General features: G+C 54.7%; 1 protein-coding gene across 1 annotated transcript; it reads right to left on the bottom strand.

Annotated features, from left to right (window-relative positions):
• Positions 1 to 442: 442 nt before the first annotated feature.
• Positions 443 to 18,573, bottom strand: SLC47A2 (solute carrier family 47 member 2). Its single transcript, XM_088027227.1, has 16 exons — positions 18,451 to 18,573; positions 17,412 to 17,513; positions 17,064 to 17,132; positions 16,127 to 16,275; positions 15,473 to 15,515; positions 12,502 to 12,546; positions 12,186 to 12,283; positions 11,638 to 11,735; positions 9,687 to 9,754; positions 8,559 to 8,667; positions 7,815 to 7,890; positions 7,309 to 7,378; positions 2,333 to 2,465; positions 2,159 to 2,253; positions 1,594 to 1,714; positions 443 to 663 (listed from the first exon to the last, which is right to left on the bottom strand). Exons 1-16 carry the CDS (start codon positions 18,571 to 18,573, stop codon positions 443 to 445), a joined length of 1,620 nt encoding a protein of 539 aa, XP_087883353.1.
• Positions 18,574 to 19,848: the final 1,275 nt, after the last annotated feature.

Genomic DNA, 19,848 nt, shown 5'->3' on the forward strand with positions numbered 1-19,848 from the left:
CTGCCTCGTCGGGGTTTCACGGCGCCCAGATCTACAGGGGCGCGTGGGGCAGGGACTTCACAAAGGCTTTGTGAACAGACCCGGGCCCCAGAGTCTCCTGGGAGAAAATGGAATTTTTGATTGGGTGACAGTGTGTTTTGTGATCGTGCTTTGATTTGAAGTCTCCCGATTTGAAGCCATGTACATCACTGACTCCTGCCTAGAAGCAGTCCCAGGACTCTGTCTCTTCGGTCGGCGGATGGCTTCTTAAAGAGCAGAGGGGAGAAAGCCAGTTTGACACACCAGTTTGACACTGGTCACACGAGGCGCCGGCTGCAGGTCGTCCTCGGAGGTGTGCACCAAGGTGTCCCCCCTCCCTGGATCCCGCGTGTGCTGTTGTAGGCAGGTGTGGGCAGGTGGGGGCGGCCGCTCTTGGCTCCCTTTCTGGTTCCGAGCTGCGTGGCTAGTGTCTGGTGGTCAGGAACCTGATGACCAGGCCCACCATCAGCATGGCTGACACCACCCCCAGAGCAGCGCCACGGCGGATGAGCAGCTGTTTTGCTGACAGGGGGCTGGCCGGGGCCGACAGGGCATGGGTTGCTTCCGGGGTCCTGAAGAGGTCCAGGTGGCACTCGGGCCTTGAATACGTCGTCAGGGTGATGCCTGGGGAGTTACCCGTGGCCACTGTGGACACAAACAGGAGCCAACTCAGCAGGGCTGGGGGGCCGGGGGGCTGGGGGGCTGGGGGAGAGCTTCGGCCTTGAATCAAGAAGCCCAGCTGCATGTGTTATGCGGGGTGACAGTTAAGAATCCGCCTCTGTGCCTTACACTAGAAAATGCCCGCACAGGAGAAGGAGTCTCATCTACTCCGCAGCAGGATCAGAGGAGGAAATGATGTGGGAAAACCTCTCGGGATGTGAGTTCGATGCATAGAGCTACTACTAAGATGACATTACAGGGGTTCCTCTCCGAGCCTGTCCTTGTGATGACCTGGCGAGTGGGACGTTCACATGTGTCTTCAGAGCGCGTTAAATGCTTAGTCGGACCTTACCGTGGTCTCTCGCGACACTCTGAGCTCCCCGAGCTTAGTCCGTAGCTCCCTACTGAAGGCAGAGCCCGGGATGCGATGAGCTCACCGAGGTAAGTGAGGCCTCTGGGCTGTGCACACGCACGCCCCGCACTCCACGCCCGCCTGGGCCATCACTTCATCACAGACACCCTGGATATCAACCAGGGCTGCCCGCCCATGGGCAGGACGTGGCCTTCAGAGAGGAGAACGGGTCCCTGCAAGGATCTTCTCCCCTTTTCTAGTAGCGGGACCATGGGGAAGAGACCTAAGCTCTCAGCCTGCCTTCCTCATCTGAGAATGGGACTATAGTCGCGACCTCGCGAGGTCAAGGATGTGAAGTACTTGGGGCAGGGCCCGTTAAATCAGAGGTAGTAACGTCGCCTTCCTGGTACTTAGGACGGTGCGTCCGAGCCAAGAGGAGGAACGGTGGCTTGCACGATTCCCACTCGACCCAGGCCCTGACGCAAGGCCGCCAGGAGCAGTGTGCTCCCCCCTCCCCCCCCCGGCATGGTGTGTGCCCAGCAGAAGCACCAGGACAGCATTACCTGAAGAGGTGACAGCTTTCGCAGGCCCGGGGCGTGGGGCCGAGGTCGCCGAGGTCCCCGCGGTCACCACGCTCACCGTGCCGTCGGGGCTCTGCGGCAGCAACCCCGCATGTTTCTGAGCCTACAAGAGCGACAGCTTGCCTGGGTCAGCCAGTCGGCCCTCCCGCTCACCACCGGCCTCACCAGCACCCTGCCTTAACACACTGTAGGCTGAGGGCGCCTGGGTGGCTCAGTCGGTTACACGTCCGCCTTCGGCTTGGGCCACACGCTCAGGGCACGTGTCTGGGTTCAGCCCTGTTTGAGCTGTTGGCTTTTGTCTGGGTTTCCAGCAGCTTGGGCTGGCTAAGGAAGGGTTGTGGTGTGTGTGCTCCTCCTCGTAATTGGAGAGTATACTGGCGCCATCTGGGGTCCCGCTATAGCGCGGGGAACAGATGGGGGGCCGTGCCCCCCGTGCCCCCCAGCCTATCCCGCAGTTCGCTGCTGCCGAGGCCTGACGTGCCCTGAGCGCTGCCGGGGAGCAGTCACCCTGCACGCTTGGCCAGGCCAGGGCCCACCTCTCGCTCACCTCCTCTGCAGCGAGCTTCCAGTCCATCCGGCCGGTGTAGACCGCAAAGGCAGCAGTGACCAGGAGGCCACAAGCCAGCATGCCCAGCCAGAGGCCTGCAGGGGACACGCAGCGGTGGGGCCAGGGTGTCCGAGGGCCCCCAGGCCTCTTCCGGCTTCCCCTTGTGACACTTACCCATGATTCTCATTCTGACTACAAAGGTCAGAACGATGCCCAGAGGGAGGCCGACGACATAGTACATGACTGCATTCACAATGGCTCCGAAGGCCTGCTTGCCGGTCCCTCTCAGGACTCCGCCGTAGACGCACTGCGGGGCGGCGCAGAGAGGGGCGAGAGGTGGGCGTGAGACCGACGGCCACTCCTGTCACGAGGCCTCCTCTCACTCAGCCCCGGGACCGTGCTCTCGTCCCCTTCCGTGGGGAGACCGAGTCAGGGCAAGTCACTTGCCCACAGTTGCTCCAAAGTAGCACTGTGTTCTGGACACCACTCCAGGGCCCCCCCTCATCACTCCTGCATCATGACCGCCTCTCTAGAAAATCTAGAAAATCGCTACGCTAAAGGCAGGGCGGGTTCCTTCTGGAGGCCGAGGGGAGAATCTGTTTCTTTGGCTGCCCTGCATTCCTTGGCTCCCAGCCCTCAGACAGCAGTGATATCAGCCCAGCCTCTGCTGCTGGCTTGGTGCCTTCCTTCTGTCTCTCCGCCTCCCTCTCCTGCTTATGAGAACCCTTAGTGGTTATATATCGGGTCTTCTGGATAATCCAAGAAAATCTGCCCCAGCTCAAGATCCTTCACTTAATCCCATCTGCAAAATCCCCTCCTGCCACCTGACAGCCACAGGTCTGGGGATTTGGATGTGGATAGATATCTTTGGGGGCCCCGATTCTGGATTCTGCACGGGGCGAGCAAAGGTGTTGTCTGTTCCAGACCTGCAGCCCTAGCTCGCTGCTGTCCCCGTAATGCTCACAGACAAGAACTACTGGAGAAAATACTAACTCTGCTTGATTTTACTAGGCTCACCCTCCCAACCTGATCTCCGACCTAGTGAATGAAAGAACTACAGCCACAGTTCTGTTTCATCAGCGCTGCTGATGCAGAGATGCTTGGCTCTTTTTCTTTCCTTAAGATGAAGGACGTGGAGGATTTTGTGGTTTGCTTTCACACTTTTGAGCAAAGAGGCACTGCGTGCGGGAGGGGAGATGTGTGCCTCTTGAACTTGGAAATGTGGCAGGTAGGTTACTCATGTATCTATCGGTGACATAGAAGGTATTTTTTTGGTTAGAAAAAGACTCCTCCCAAATGATGATTGATGCGCTCTGGACAAGTGTTTCTCAATTTCGTCCTCCAGGGGACATTTGGCAATGTCTGGAGATGGTCTGGGGAGATGCCGACTGGTACCTAGTGGGTTGAGACCAGGGATGCTGCTCAACCTCCTTTAGCAGCCCCCTTAACAAGGAACTGTCCATCCTGAAATGTTACGGTGCCAAGATTGTGAAGCCCTTTAGAGCATTTTGAATGACAGGGACAGTCTCCAGTGACCAGCACACCAAGAAGGGCCAGTGCGCCCCGCCCCGCCCCCCCACTCCAGGAAGCTAAGTCTAAAATTAAAGGGAGGGAAAAAAAAACAAAACCAGAAAACCAAACTGAGTAGTGAGAACACCTACGGGTTGTAGAGGAGAGGAGGCAGGATTCACACACAGAAGCAGTGCAGGCAAATTACCAAATAAAACAACAGGCCTTGGGGGAAGGTCACACACAAGACATTCTCCGGGATGGGTCTGTGCCAGAGCATACAACAGAATTCAGTTAGAGACACTGACAAAAAGAAATCTGGGAAGACGCCCAATATTGGAAATTAACACACTTCTATGTTTTTTTTTTTTTTTTTGGAAGTTAACACACTTCTAAACCTATGGGTCAAAGAATAAAGAACAGGAGAAATTGTAAAATATTTTGAATGCAAAGTAAAACAGCATATCAAATGTATTAGATGCCACTAACGCAGTGCTTAGAAATGTATAGCTTTAAATGCCTAGATCCAAAAAGCAGAAAGGCCTCACTCAAATCAATAGCCTAATATTCCATCCTAAGAAACGAGTAAGGGCAAACCGTATCGAAATAATGCAGGAGAAAGGGAATACTGATGATGAGAGTGGAAATCACTGAAACAGACAACAGAAAAACAACCAACAATCGATGAAACCCCAAATTCTAGGTCTTTGAGAAGATCCACAACACTGCCAAACGCTTGCCAAGGAGTTGGCCTTGGTAAAATAAGACTAAGAAAATAAGAAAGTGAAAACACGAATCACCAAAATGAGGCATGAAACAAGGGACATAACCACGGACCACAGAGGGAAGGATGGTAAGGAAATATGGTGAGCAACTTCGTGCCAAAGAATTAGACAAATTTAGTTGAAATGAATAAAGGACTAGAAAGACACACATTACTGAAGGGACCTCAGCAAGAAAGAGAAAGTGAAGAGACCTGTAACAAGTAAATAAATGGAATTAATTAAAAAATTTTCTGACCAAAGCTCAGGCCCGGATGAGCTTAAATGTTTAAAGAAGATATAATGCCAATCCTTCCCAAACTCAGAAAGCCTAGGAGGAGAGGACATTTTCAGAATCATTCTGTGAGGCCGGTGTTACCCTGACACCAAAGGCAGATCAAGATACCACAAAGATACAAGTTAGCAGATGAATATCCTTCATGAATGTAGACCAAAATCTTGAGCAAAATGTTAGCAAGCCAAATTCAGCAATAGATAAACAAGATCTATGCCATGGTCAGGAGGGCCTTATCACAGGAATGCAAGGTATGACATTTGAAAATCAATTAATGTGATTTGTATTGATAGAATAAGGGACAAAAGCCACCTGATTATCTCAACAGACGCAAAAAAGGCATTCTAGAAAATCCAACGCCGTTCTCGAGAAAACGTTTTACCAGACGACGAGTAGAAGGGCTCTTCCTCAGCCTGATGAAGGGCATTTATAAAAATCCTACAGATGACACTTCATGCTGAAAGACTGAACACTCTTGCCCTAACGTTGGGAACAAGGCATAGATTATGCTCCGTGTGTATCCAACATCATACTGGAGTCGAGTTCTAGCCACATGAAAAGGGGGAAGTAAAACTCTTGATTCACAAATGACCTGATCCTATATGAACATCTTAAAGGAATACCCCCCCAACACACAAAACTACTTGAATGAGATTAACAAAGTCACAGGATAAAAGATCAATAAACAAAGATCAGTTCTATTTCCAGGGGCTAGCATCAATGAACTAAAAATGAAATTAAGACACCAGTTCCATTCACAACTGCACCCCCCCCAAAAAAACCTCCAAAATACTTGGGGATAAATTTCACAAAAATAGTGCCGGATGTGTCCACCAGAGACAACAAAACGTTGTTGGATAAAGAACGTCTAAATAATTGGAGAGACACTCCGTGTCCATGGATTGGAGGCCCCAATATTGTTAAGATGTCAGTTGTCCCCAAACGACCCTGTAGATTCAACACAATTCCTTTCAAAATGCCAGTAGGGAGAATGGAGGGGGGGGGGTAGTGAATGGGAGGCACAAGGATTTTTATGACAGTGAAATTATTCGTATGATACTATCATGGTGGGTCCGTGTCCTTCTATATTTGTCAAAACCCATAGACTCTACAACACCACCAGTGACCCCCGACAATGAACTGTGGACTTTAGTTAATAACATATCAATATTCCCTCATCAGGTCAACAAGTGTGCCACACTCACCCGTACATAATTAATAACTACTAATAAGACGTGAAATGATAAGGGAAACTGAGGGAGGAGGTTTATGGGAATTCTATTTCCTTCTGTAAACCTAAGACTGCTCTTTAAAATCTACTTTTTGAAACAAAAGTTTTGAAACAAAAATCTAGTTTTTGTTTCAAAAGACAATACCAAGAATTAGCAAGGGAGTAGAAAGACTGGAACCCTCATAGATCGCCAGTGGGCACGTAAAATGGTACAGCCCCCGAGGAAAAGAGTCTGGCAGTTTCTTAGGAAGTTAAACATACACTTCCAACAATTGAACGCGCGGGACTCTACCAAGAGTGATGAAAACAGACATCCACACGGAGACTCATGTGTGAATTAACTCCTCGAGGAATTCCTATTCCCAACCCTTAACTGCAAGAAGAATTTCTCAGCTGTGGCAAAAAAAAAAAAAAAAAAGTGTCCTTGACCCCATCCTGTGACAAAAGCCATAATAGATTCCATAGGATGGTTTCTTTTAATGTTCTGTGATAACATTAGGATATCATCACGAAGCCCAGTCCAAAGGAGGCAGTTCTGCGGAAGGCTGAGCAGGTGCTCTAAGCTTCGTGCATGCCTGCTCGAGTCGAAAGTAAATTCTAGAATATGTAGCAATCTGGACAGAGTGCACTGTCTTTTAGAAAAATCCTTCATTGAGGAAAAAAAAATTTTTTTCATACTGGTGAATAGTTATTGTACAGGTGATTTTCCCCAGGGCAGGACCAGCCCAGAGGGCAGGTGCTCTGTGGAGCTCTCAAAGCCCGCACTCCCAGGCAGAGCTGTTGCCTGTTAGGCAAGGGACGCATTCCTGCCGACCTCAAGATGTGAAGGAGAAGACACAGGGTTCCAAACTCTGCTTCCAGAAGGAGCCGTTAGTAATTTTTCTTTTCTTTTTATATGATGCTCTTTAAAATTCACATCATTCAGATCTGCACTAAATGGGACCTGTCTTGTAGGGGTCAGAGATTCAGAAAACTCTGGTCCCTCTGTACTCTGGGATGACTCCCTCCCTTGCAGGTCCCTTTGCTCGGGTAACAGGGTGCGGGAGTTTATACTGATGCAATCTTTCCGTTTTTTGCTAATCTGCATTCATCTTTTTTTTTTTTTTTTTTTGCATTCATCTTTTGGCTTGTTCGAATTGCAGAATTGCAGAAGGGAAAGGGAATTATTGTTTTGAGTAATAATAGAATTAATCCGAGCGAAGACTTTGGGCACTTACAATATACAGTTAGCCCTTTACATGTGTTAATGAGTTAAGCCTCACATCCCATGGAGGCCTCAGGGAGCGCCCATGAACATGGACTCGGACGGGGGGGGGGGGGGGGGGGTCAGGTTTCCCACCAGGGCAGTACTCACACAGACGGCCTCAAAGAGCTGAAAGACGATATAAATCGGCAGGACCTTGTTCACCAGGGCAATGACTTCTCTGCAGGAGAGACAGGGAAGAACATTCGTGTGGAAATCTGAGGCATGACCGTGTCCTTGAGACTCATGTATCTCCCCTCTGTTCCACCACCTCCTATAAAGGGTCGGAATAGAGGTAGTGGCCCCACACGGACTTGACATTCCTAGCCCTGAGTTTCTGCATGTCTGTGGGTCTTTTAAGCTCCAGAAGAGCCCCCCACTATCCTACCGCCCTTCGCTCAGCATCCTGTCCCAGCAAGTGATGGAGGCCGTGGTCCGGGGAGAGCAGCAAAGACAGCTGCTAGCTAGCTTCCTCCCAGGGAGGGCAAAGTCGGGGCTAGTCCCCACTTCCTCCGGACCTAGTGCCAAGCCAGCCAGCCGTGTGACAAGCCGCTGAGGACTAGCCGCCAGCCACTCTGACACGTCCCAGAGGTCAGTGAAGAGAACTGATTACCTACTCATCATTAGTAAAAATATGCCCCAGTTTGTTTTTCAGGAGGCTCAACAGCATGCCCACAACCAGCGAGGTACCAACTGGAAGAGACAAAAGGAAGAGCATTTGCACCCCCACCCCCACCCCCCACCCCGACCCTCGGAGGAGCCCAGCTGAGGTCAGCGCAAGGCAGGACAACGGAGGGAATGCTTTTCCTCCTCTGGTTCGCAAAGTGGGGTTCCTGGACCAGCAGCACCAGCATGACATGGTAACTTGGTAACATTGCAGGTTCTCGGACCCCCGTCTCAGACCTCCTGAATCGCAAACTCTGTGGGGGAAGGCCCAGGGGTCTGTGTATTGACACAGCCCTCTGGCTGATTCTAAAGCAGCCTAAAGCCTGGGAACCGCTGCTCTCCACAGCTGAGCTGATCTGGATCGGGCAGCCTCAGAAAGCAGAGCCACGGAGGAGGACACAAGTTTGGTTCATCCCAGGGTGGGGGGATGGGGGATACGCAGGCCCCAAGCTCCTTGGGGCGGGGGAGATAATGCGAGGGCAAATTTGCAATAGGACCCTGGAGAGCTGGAGGGAGAAGCCTGGGAAGGAAGAGACTTCGCAAGATCACACTAAGGTAAGGGGTGCAAAGGCTGTGTCAACTCAGCAGGGGCTGCTCCGGACCCCCCCACTGCCCCCCCTTCGGGCTGGTTTCTCCCCTGCCCCCGGCTCTAACTTTCCAAGAGCCTCCCCCCACGCCCAGAGGACTCTACCCACCTGTGCAGAGCATGCCTGAGATGGCTGACCGCTTAGCTTGGGCAGTATCTGCGGCTCCCAGGGCCATCCCCACCCGGACGCAGACCGCGTTGCTGAGCCCCAGGGGAATCTGGGATCACAGGTAACAAGGGGCTGTCAGTGGAGCCAACCTCCAGCCCCGGGAATGGGGTGGGTCCTGAGCCAGGAAGAGGCCGGGGCTGGGGGTGGAGCGGTCCTCTAGCCCTCCAAGCCGGGCCAAGAGGGAGAAGAGCAGGGAGACAGGATGGATCCCTAGGAGGCAGCATGAGGGCAGAGGGCATCCTCGGCTGTGGTTGGGAGATGGGTTGGGGATGCCCTGAGTGAGCCAGGCAATGCTGCCCCCCACCCCCGCTCCAGAAGACATCACAAGGCCACTGGCCCTGCAACCTAAATCGATGTGTTGCCAAAACCTCGTGAGTAAATACATTTTTAAGAGGTAGCTGTGGTCTTAAGTATGCCAGAAAAACAAAGTTTTGTGGAAACCATTTGTAAAATAAAGCACCTTAGACGTTAGTGCTCTAAGTGCAGACTTTCGTGAGTCATTTCCTTAAGCCCAGGGTCGCATACTGCATGTCCCCAGGAGGCTGGCAGATAGATACACACTTGAGTGACATGGGACAATTCATGTCTCTGTGGGAAGAGGAGGGAGCTACGGGGACCGTGGTGGGGGACAGAGATGTCCCCCCCCACCACCACCAGGGGATACCATCACCCAGCTCTTGCTGACTGGGGCGTGCAGGAATATGGGCCCACCGCTAAATGGAATGTCCCATTTTTCAAGAAAAGGCAAAAATTCAAATTACGATGTGAAATCTCCCCATTTTTAAATGGTGCTCATTAAAAAAATTCTAACACCACGTGCATTCAGTATTACCCTCCATGGAGCAGCTGTGAGTCACCTGTGTGTCCAGCAGGGCCCGGACCTGAACGGGCACAGAGGGTCCAGGAGGGTCTCTCGGGAGATAGAGATGGCCCTTAGGGTGACCGCCTGCCCCTCTTCTGTGACACCCCAGACCGTCAGGGGGGGCTGGGCCAGCATGGAGGGTTTGGCGAAGGTGCCCCCAGAAGACACTCACCATGTAGACTACCGTGCCCCCAGAAGACACTCACCATGTAGACTACCGTGGCCAACTCGTAGAGGATGGCCTGGCCAGAGAGGTCCAGCACGCTGATCAGGCCTGCGGGGGCGAGTGGGGGGGTTTGGGGGGCACACGGTCAGCATCCAGCCCTGGGGCTGGCTAACAGACCTGGGACAGGAGGCCCCTCTGCTTTGGAGGCCAAGGGGCAAATGATTTCCAAGGGCAGATTTGCAATGGAAGATGTTCCTACTTGGCCTTCAGCCTTCCAGGAAAATCCCAGTGGAATTTTCTGGAGGCCTTTCCCTGTATGGTTTGACTTTCAAGTCCTTGGTATACCTCGGCATGGTGAGCGAGAGAAAAGAGACCTGGACCAAGATCAGGAAAGCCGAGTTTGGGTCACAGCCCTACCACTGTGCAACTCTGTGCGACTCTGGACAGTCTCCTGTTCTTGGGGCTCAGTTTACCTATCTGTAAATGGGGGGCAAGGGTTGGACCAGAAGGTCTCCCAGGACCATTCTCGCACTGGCCTGATTCTCAGGCTGTGTGGACTTTGCCCTGGGTGCTCCGGTGAGCACACCTGTGTCACATGCCTGACAAACCCACACATGCTCACACCCCTGCTGGTTCAGTCCCTCGCCCCCTCACTGACTCAACCACCTGCCCGGGGCACCTGCTCGGTTCTAGGCCTTTTGCTGGGCGGTGCTGGGGTCTGGACATGAAAGGCCCAGGCCTGCCTTCCGGGAGCTCAGGACCTCGTGGGGGAGATGAGAGAGCCACAGGCCCAGCCTGGCCCAGGCTGCTGCGTCCCGGGACGGGTGGGTGGGAGGGGTTTCAGAGCTGCCCACACGGTTCCCCGAGCCGTGCTCATCCACATACCCATGAGGAAGCTCCCGATCTCGTAGGCCCACCACTCAATGCATATCATGAGCATGCTGGGGACGGCCAGAGAGAAGAAGGGGCCCCAGTCCTGCAGGCACTGGCTGGACCAGCCTAGGAACAGAAGCCGCGCTGAAGAGCCGAGCAGGGAGCCCACTGCGCATGCCCGTCCACTGCCAGAAGCCCCTGCCGGCCTCTGGCTCTGCGCCCCCACCCCCCTCCCCCCGCCCGGGGCTCGGCTCCGCACGTGCAGGCACTTTGCATTCTGCACAGGGCGTGCCAGCTGGTCCAGGGTTGGTGTGGTGCGGGAGGAGGGTACAGGGCAAGGGCCAGCACCACATGGCAGGTGAAAGACCTCACACTGCTTGCGTCACCACGCCGGGATCTCGGGCAACTACCCTGCCCTTTCTGGGCTCCACTTCCTCATCTGAAAATCGGAGTTATCTTTGCCCTGCCTCTCCGGAAGGATTCTTGGGAGGATGGTATGAGGTCAAGGGTGACAAAAGGATTCGCAGGGCAGATAGGGCTGCGCAGGCATGGAGAGCGGGGCGGGGGGTGGGGGGCACGCCGGGCTCCCTGCCCGGTGACTGAGGCCCTGGCCAGAGAGCTGGTCCTGAAATGCCTGCAAGGGGACCCCACGGTCTACAGAGTTAGGTTTCAGGAGGCAGAAAAGCTCAGACGGCCACAGGTTCGAGTCCAGCCCCACCATGTACCAATTTCCTCTGTGTAAATAAAATGGGGATAATAAGGCATCATGGAGTTTAACTGGGGTCAGAAACGTTGGTGCTGGGTCCACGGCTGACACCTAGGATTTCCCCCGTGTCACCACCCTGAGATCAGGGAGCGGGCCAGAAAGCGGGGCTCTGCACCACGTCACATTTGATGGGGGGGCGATCTGGGGCCTTTGGGGGCGGGGTCCTGAGGGGTGGAGCCAAGGGGAAGGAGGCCCCGAAGGGAAGTAGAGGCAAGCCTGGAGACAGGGCCCCTCCAACGGGACTCCAACCGGGTCTTCTGTCCACCTGCCAAATGCACACCCTGGGCCCGTGCCGGGGTCCTGCCTAATGCTTGTCTGTTCAGCCCCCCGAAGGCAGGGCGGCCCTCTGCACCTGCCCACGTCTCCAGGTGCAGCTTCTTCAGCACAATGTAGAGAAAGAGGAAGATGGTCTGCACGAAGTAAGACATAGTGCTGGCGTAAGCAGAGCCCCTGGGAAAGGAGAGAGAGCAGGGCTGGGGCCGAGGGCCGACTGTGGCCCTCGGGGTAAGGGGCTCCCCTGCTGAAGCCAGCATGGAGGGGAAGCGGGCCCAGGCATGGCCCAGCCAGCGCCCGCATCCCGGGATTGGCCACGGGACCCTCTAGTGCCACAGGCACCATGACGACAGAGTCCCTAGAGTCACCCTGCCAGGTCCCCACTCTCGGCCTTTCCTGGCAGGCTGGGGCACGGATGAGGAGGGCTCCTCTCCCCGTCTCCTTGGTGGGGAGCCCCCCCAGGACCCAAGGGACCAGCGGGACCCCCCAATTCCTCGCGACACCCGCTTCTGGACGGCAGGGGCAGCCCCCGCAGTTCTTGTGAGGCGAGGATGGTGACCAACCCGCCCTAGTTGGGAGTGGGGTGCCTGGTGGGCAGTGCTGCCTGATGGGGTCCCCAGTGCTCACCTGACCCCCAGGCTCAGCATGGAAACCAGGATGTAGTTGGCCAAGCCATTGATGCAGTTGCCCACGATGCCACTGAACACTTGGGGCCAGACGATTCCCTGAAATAAATGAAGGGGGTGGGGGGCAGGAGTGAGGGGTGTGGCCCAGCCCCTGCAGGTCCAGGGGTTGGAAGGAGGCTGGGGACATGCAGCTCCTTGCTGGGCCCTAGTCAGGCTCACAGATTGTGCAGAAAGGAGAAAAGCCTCAGGCACCCCTTCCCACGGAATAGGGCAGTGTGCTGGGCCCGGGGGTCACCCTGCTAGCCAGAGACGTGTACCTGATTTTGCAAATATTTCGCCAGCAGGACATAAAGGAAAAATGCCTGTGTAAAATAAAAACAAAAAAACCAGACACACAAATAAACAATGACTACCCAAAAGCACGAGATGAACATCAACAGATATTTCTCTGATACCTGAGTATGGAGCAATTACTTCACCAAAGTATGTCTGGAACCCCCGCGCCCCCCACTCCCCCGGTGGGCTGAAGCCCGCTGAGCCATCTCGGGTGCTCTGGCCCTGCCTAGGAGGATAGAGGCCCCCATCCGGGCTCCTGCTCGGCTGCACGGGAGGACAGACAGGCAGGGCAGAAAGTTGAGAGCAGAGAGCTTCTGGCTGCCGACCCGGACCTTCCATCAGCTCAGGGAGGCCACCCAGGGGCCTGCGTACAGAAGCACCCAGCAGAGCCCCAGTCCACGGGCTGTGACAACCCTTGAGTCTGGCTCTGGCTGCTGAAAACCATAATCTGGGGGGAGTGGCCTCGGGCTAGGGTGGCGGGGGTGGGGGGAAGGGGGCTTAGCCGTGTGGCCATCAGTGGTCCCTGCTGAGTAGGCTCAAGTCCCCACAGGGTGGCAGGTGGAGGACAGAGAGAGCATGCGCGTCAGTGTGTGTGTCCCTGCCCCCCTTTCTGTCCTCTGTCAAAGCATGGCCCTTGGCCTGCGCCTTCCTACCCCATCCCTTCCCTTAGCCCTCTGCTTCTGTTGAGTAAAGCACAGTGCTTAAGAGCATGGAGCTGGAGCTAGATTGCCTGGGTTCAAGTGCTGGCCCCACTCTCTTATCGGCTGTGTGATCTTAGGCAAGTTGCTTAACCTCTCTGGGCCTCAGTTTCTTCATCTACAATGGGGATAATCATCTGTGCGCATACTGCATGCATATTCACCTGTACATATATACGTAAAGTTAATATTGCCAAATGTTTACAAAACAGGAAATGGCACGTTTAAGCATCCCAAGTGTTAGGTAAGCATTATGTAAATGATGTTTGGCACTTCTGTTGTTACTTTACTGGTAAATTATACAGCGGCATTGTATGGGAGGGACTTGCTTTATTCGATAAAGGAGTTGCCACAGTGATTAACATTATTGGATGTCTCCCCCTGACCCAGCCCCAGTGGCCCTGTTTGGCAGGACACCAAAGGGGTGCTGTGTCATTCCAAAGACGCCATCCCCAACACAATACTGCCAGCTAATCACGTGTCTCACTAAACCTCAACAAATTAAAGAGGATAGCAGTGAATTCTTGAGCAGACATACAGACTACCGGTCCAGCCGGAAATCTCAGAAACTGACTTGACTAGATGCACTGCCTAGCTGGTATTTAATAAATTAATGGAGAAAGGAGAGAATATGCAATCATGAGTCCTAGTTAAAGTTTGTTAGATGGATTAGAGTCTTTTTTTTTTTAAGATTTTTATTTATTTGACAGAGAGAGACACCGTGAGAGAGGGAACACAGCGAGAGAGGGAGTGGGAGAGGGAGAAGCAGGCTTCCTGTTGAGCAGGGAGTCTGCTGTGGGGCTCGATCCCAGGACGCTGGGATCATGACCTGAGCCGAAGGCAGATGCTTAATGACTGAGCCACCCAGGCGCCCCTAGATGGATTAGAGTCTTAAAGGTAAAAATAAAAACCATAGGAGGGCTCAAAGACAACAGAGGCAAATGTTTATATAATCTTGCAATGGGGTAAGTGTTTTTAAGCTCATCAAAGACCCCACAAAGAAGAGGGTTTATGGGTCTGTTATGTATACATTAAAAATTCTTTAGGTCAAAAATATCAAAAAAATTATAAGGCGAGTGACAAGCTTAAAAAATGAAAAGGTATGTGCCATATATGATAAAGAGTTATTAGTTAACAAGGGTTATAATAACTAGAAAAAGATTAACCCAGAGGTGCCTGGATGGCTCGGGCCGTTAAGCGTCGGACTCTTGTTTCAGCTCAGGTCACGATCTCTGGGGTCAGGAGATTAAGCCCTGAGTCAGGCTCTGCGCTCAGCGGGGACTCTGCTTGAGATTCTCTCTCTCCCTCTGCCCCTCCCTCCCTCGCTCTCTCTCTAAAATAAACAAATAAATCTTAAAAAAAAAAAAGATTAACCCACTAAAGCGAAGGGTATGGACAGTTCACAAAAGAACAAAATGATCAATAAATACATGAAGAAAAATGTTCATTAGCAATAAAATGCCTGTGAAAACTATTTCGAATCGGGAAAAAAAAATTAGTAACAATACTCTGCGCTAAACGAGAGTGTTGCTAGTGGGGGAGAATTGGTACAAACTGGTATCAAAAGCCATTGCCAAAGCAACGCCAATTCCAGGAATGCACCTGAAGGAAATCGTTACAGATGTTCACAAAGATCTTTCTATAAGGGTGTTTATCACAATCTTCTTTCTGATAGTGGGATATTGGAAACAACCGAAATACCTACCAAATAGGGATTGGTTAATACATTGTGGCACCATAGGATGTTCCATAGCCTTTGAAGTGGATATTGTGGAAAGCTATTTATAATCACATCCAGGGACAAACAACATATTGGAAAGGGGAAAAGCAGGTTATAATGCAAGATACGTTGACCCTTTTTCCAACTACACGTGCGCATGCGTGTTTGAACACACGCGTCCCACGAACAGAAATAACCCTGGAAAGAGGAATTACCCTATGTTCTCCGGGTCATGGGGGGGCAGGATTAGAGGTGATTTAGAATGTTTCTTTCCCACGCTTCCCACGATTTCTCCAATAAATGGTTTTCTAATCAGAAAACATGTTACTTCCTAAAAGGTGCTTCTGCGTGCACTGGAACGAGGCCGGATTTCTCCTCTCGCCTCCAGCCAGCCTCGGTGCCTCGGCCGGAAGTGGCTGCAGGCTCATGGGCCTCCCCAGCAGAGAGCATGGAAAAGCATGGAAAAGCAAACCGCCGGAATCAAAGGGAGTGTAGGTCCACCCTCCTCCAGGCTCAGGAGACAGAGGCACTTACCGGAAGTGCTGGGATGAAGATCAGCACGTACTCCTGGGTTAGCCTGCAAGAGAGCCAGAAGCTCCAGAGCGGCGCAGGCTGTGCCCTCCAGGAGCGGGGGGCGGGAGCTGGGAGGCTGCCCGAGGAAACTCTGGGCACCCCAGGTTTGAAGAGAGGCCTTGCCAAGCCCTGAAGACAAGTAGTCACGGGGTGCCACTACTATGCACTTGGAAGGTGCCGGGTGGGGGTGGGGGGGTTGGCAAGGACCTAACCATGAGGCCGTCATGGCTAGGGAACGTAAACTCGCGGTAACATGCGGTGTGTAAGGGGGAGCGGGGAGAAGCTGATATCAAGAAAGAAGCAAATGAAGCGCAGATCCTACAAAATGAAGGAGGTATTCCCAGGCGGGGGCACACATGCAAATGCCTTCATCAGGCCTCCTCTCCTAACGAGTTAAAAACTGGCCGCGTGTCTGCCCCCTGCTGGTCGCAGTTGGAGCAGCACGCCCCAGAAGGGAGAGACCCGAACACGGAATCCTGGAACCTTGCCCCTAGGAGCTGCACCTGTGACCGCTGGCGACCCAGAGAAGCACAGGGGCGGGGAGGGGCGGGGCGGGGCGGGGCTAGGGGTCTCCTTGACGGGGTCCCTCCCCGGCGTCCCAGCAGAAGCCAGTACCTGGACACGGCCGGGTCCTGCCGGAAGAGCAGCAGGATCTGCTGGGTGTTGAGGAAGAGCGCCCAGCAGGGGAAGCAGCACAGAAGCAGCACCAGGGTCCCCCTCTGCAGGATGACCCCCACGTGCTTCTTGTTGGGGCTGCCGAAGCTCTGCAAAACAGCTCAGTCCTGGGTCAGGCTGCCCACCCCTTCAGCACCTTCCCTCTGTCCCCGGGTGAGCCTAGCCAGGGCGTCAAGCTCCTAGTGGAGCTAGGGCTGTGGGGATGGGCCCAGGACACCACCACCCGCAGTCTTCTGCGCCCCGGGAGCGGGCTTTTGGCACCCCCTGATTACAGCCTGGAGGGGGTCCTTCTGGGCTCAGCTTCCTCTGCAGGGGGCTCAACCTGCTCATAGAATCACAATAGCCGTTATTTAGTGAGCACTAGCTCCAGGCCCGCCCTGCGGCCAAGGCCAACCTCTATCTACCCCTTGTGCCCAGTTCTTCAAAAGCCCCTAACAAGGAGAGCTTCATTCTCCCAATCACAGCTAGAGCAAGGGAAGCTCCGAGAACATTTGTCAAGTCCCCATACAGCTACGTGGCAGCCAGGACCAAGCCCAGGTCCCCAGGTCCACCGTGAGTCCAGATCCCTGCCCCAGGAAAGCTGAGCCCCCCTGGGCTGTGGGCCCCCGAGGGCGGGAGGGTCCGCACAGGTGCACCCTCAGCATTTGACACATGAGGTCAGGGACCGGCCTCCACCCCGTTCCCTCCATGGCTCTCTTGCCCGTCTGCGCAGCCTCTTTCAAAACGATGGATCTAAGTCCCTGACAGCATGCAAGGCCTTGCAGGCAGGCCGGGGGGCAGCTGTCCCTGGGGCCTGTTTGATGGGCTCCCAGATCCAGGGGTCACTGAATGGCCTTCAGTGGGTGCCCTCCTGCCCGGCTCCAGGAGGCCCACCTACCTGGGACATCAAGGTGTCACATGCCGAGGACAAGCCCAATCCTATGGAAACTCCACAGACATTGACAAACTGGAGTCACGCACAGGAGAGAACACAGGGCTTGTCAGGGGCGGGGGATGAAGGAGGGGAACCTGGGGGGCACCCTGCGTCTGGGGGAGGCCACCCAACGGCAGCCCTGATGTGCGGCTGAGCCAGAGACCCCCTTCCTGCCCCAGGCCCTGCCTGCACCCACTGTGGGCCACTGGGCAAGGCCCCCCTCCCAGGCCCAGCTGGGAATGTCAGCCCTCATGCTGTGGCTCAGTGGGGAGGGGGGGGAGAGCATCCCCACACCGACCCATCTATACTCACGGCCACTGAGAGGGTCACTGACGCCAACTCCAGCTTGCCCAGGTGCCCGCAAAACACCGAACTCACGACATGGATCATGAAGGTCAGCACCTGGAACAAAAACTGGGGGACAGCAACCAAGGTCAAGAGCCCTGCACCGCCCAGCCCCACACTGAGGCTTTTCCAGCTCTTGGGGGGAGCCTCAAACCAGAGACCCACAAAAAAACACAGTCCCCGGACCCATTGCCTGCAACCGGGGAAAGAAAGCGAGCACTGTGGCTGAGGCGGACGTGGCAGCCAGAGCGGGAGGTCAGGACACCTGAGTCTTGTTCCCTTTCCGCTGTCAGCAGTGGTCGTGAGCCTCTGGGCTCCACCTCTGGGCTCCTGGTTCCCTGCCTGAAAGTGCAGGAATGCACGAGAAGCAGCTAGCACCCAGCAGCCTGGAGCACAGAGAGCTCAACTCAAACATCTCATACTCCAACGGTGTTATTAATAATCATGTGGTCAGACCTCATACAAAAGAGTAATGGCTAGGTCCTGGTGGTGGGATTAGAGATAAATTTCATCGTAACTTTTCATTTCGTCCGGAAATTTCGTAGGGAGCATATATTGATTAGTCTTTATGGTGAGAGAGAGAAAAAAAAAAAAAAAGGATCTAAAGCAAATTTCCCATTGGAAATAAAACGGGCAGATGGCCCCGTCTTCTCCCTGCAAACTGTCTGCAGGGGGGGCCCACAGACTCCTGCATTAATGGGTCTCACTGGTCATCCCAGGGATTTAATCCAGCCTTCCTGTTTGTTTCTGAAGGAGGGCACACCTGCCCCTTCCGAGTGGGGGCTGCTGGCTGCTGAGCGAGGTCAGGCCCCACTGCCACCCCAGGCACTGTCCAGGGACAGCTGTCCCGCTGTCTGTCACCTGCTCTGGGTGGTGGCCCCTGGTAGTGCCTGGACACCGTCAGCGTGGGAAGTTTCTGGGGAGGGGGGTGAGCTGCTCCTGGCACAGCCCCCGTCACACCCAGCCTTACTGCCCATCCCCCCTCCGCGCAACTTCACCTCCTTACCAGGGGTCCAGAAAGAGCGAAGAGCGTCCACACCTCAGCCCCAAAGCCAACGGGGACCAGCCTGCGGAGGGCAGGGCAACAGCCCCCTCGGTCTTGGGGGACCGTGTCCTGAATGCTGTCCATTCCGAGACCAGGCTGCTCTCCGCCCTGCATGCCTGGGCACTCCTTCAGCCAGCCTTGCCCAGCCAAGTCCATGTCACCTTGCCGGCTGGCTAATGAGTAAGGGGCAGGAGGAGGGGCCGCTGCAGCAACCTATGGGATGTGCCCTCCCTCCCAGCACCGTGGCCCTGTTGCCCAGCCCCCTGGCTCTGTCAACCAGGGCAGGACAGGTTGGAGCCCTGGGCACCCGGGAGTCACCCAGGCTGATGCCTGTGGGTGCCTCGGGTCTGCTGTCCCCAGGGTGGTCAACTGCAAAGCCCCGGGAGGAGAAGGTTTGGGGCAGTGTGGGGGTGTGCTGGTTCTGGGGGTGAGGGCAGGATGGCCTGGCTGGGGTGGGCTGAGGCGCTGGGCATCTTACACCCTGGCATGTTGGTACCCATGATGACTCCGACTCCAGAGAAGAAGCAATGAAGACTTAGAGAGGAGGGCAGCCTCCAGAGCCCTGCCCGGGGAGCGGTCCGGTGGGAGGGGGCAATGGCCTGTAGCCAGGAGCCAGGATACCTGGGGGAGACCCCTAGCCCCCTCTCTGCCCACCATCCCTTTCAGCAGCATCCCTGAGAGCCAGGGTGACCCCACTTGGGTGAACAGCTCACCGCTCTCCCCCTCCATTTTGCCCAGGGAAGCTGTCCCTGGGCATCCCCCCAGGTGGCTCTCTGGCCCGCCCAGTCTACCCTCTCTTCTCTCCCATGCATGCAGGGCTGGCCTGTGACCCACCAAGGACAGGCAGGGCAGACCACGGGAGGCTCATAACTGCCACCTTACCTGGTCCAGTCCCCAGTCAGGCTTTGGGATGTGGGCTCAGCCAGGAAAAGGAAGCCTGAGGGAGAGGCGCCGGCAAGAGGGGCAGGCAGGACAGCGGCCATGGGATGGTCCCATACGCTCCCCTGCAGGGAGGAAGCAGCCAGTAGGACCCCGGGACACAGCCCTGCACGCACGCTGCTCCCCACACGCACACACAGAATCCCAAATGCTCCGCCGCCCTGTGCACCCCAGTGACCTGGGCGACCACTCTTCCTTCCCCGATTCTGCCGAGCTCCTAGTGCAAATTTCTACAACCTGCACACGACACAGCCAAATTAACTGCCACTGACACAGAGGACCAAGAAGACATTTTATTACCATTGCAAGGATTAGCGTGTGACCAAAACAAGGCAGGCCTACGGATCAAAGCCAAAGGGCTCTAGTGATAAGCCCGTTGCCTTGGGCTATGTGGCTTGGGGCTATGATGTGCTTCCTTTG

The sequence above is a fragment of the Eumetopias jubatus genome, unplaced genomic scaffold (genome assembly GCF_037043125.1).
Source record: "Eumetopias jubatus isolate StellerSeaLion01/CBP00866 unplaced genomic scaffold, mEumJub1_p1.0 scaffold_10, whole genome shotgun sequence".
NCBI classification, from domain to species: domain Eukaryota; kingdom Metazoa; phylum Chordata; class Mammalia; order Carnivora; family Otariidae; genus Eumetopias; species Eumetopias jubatus.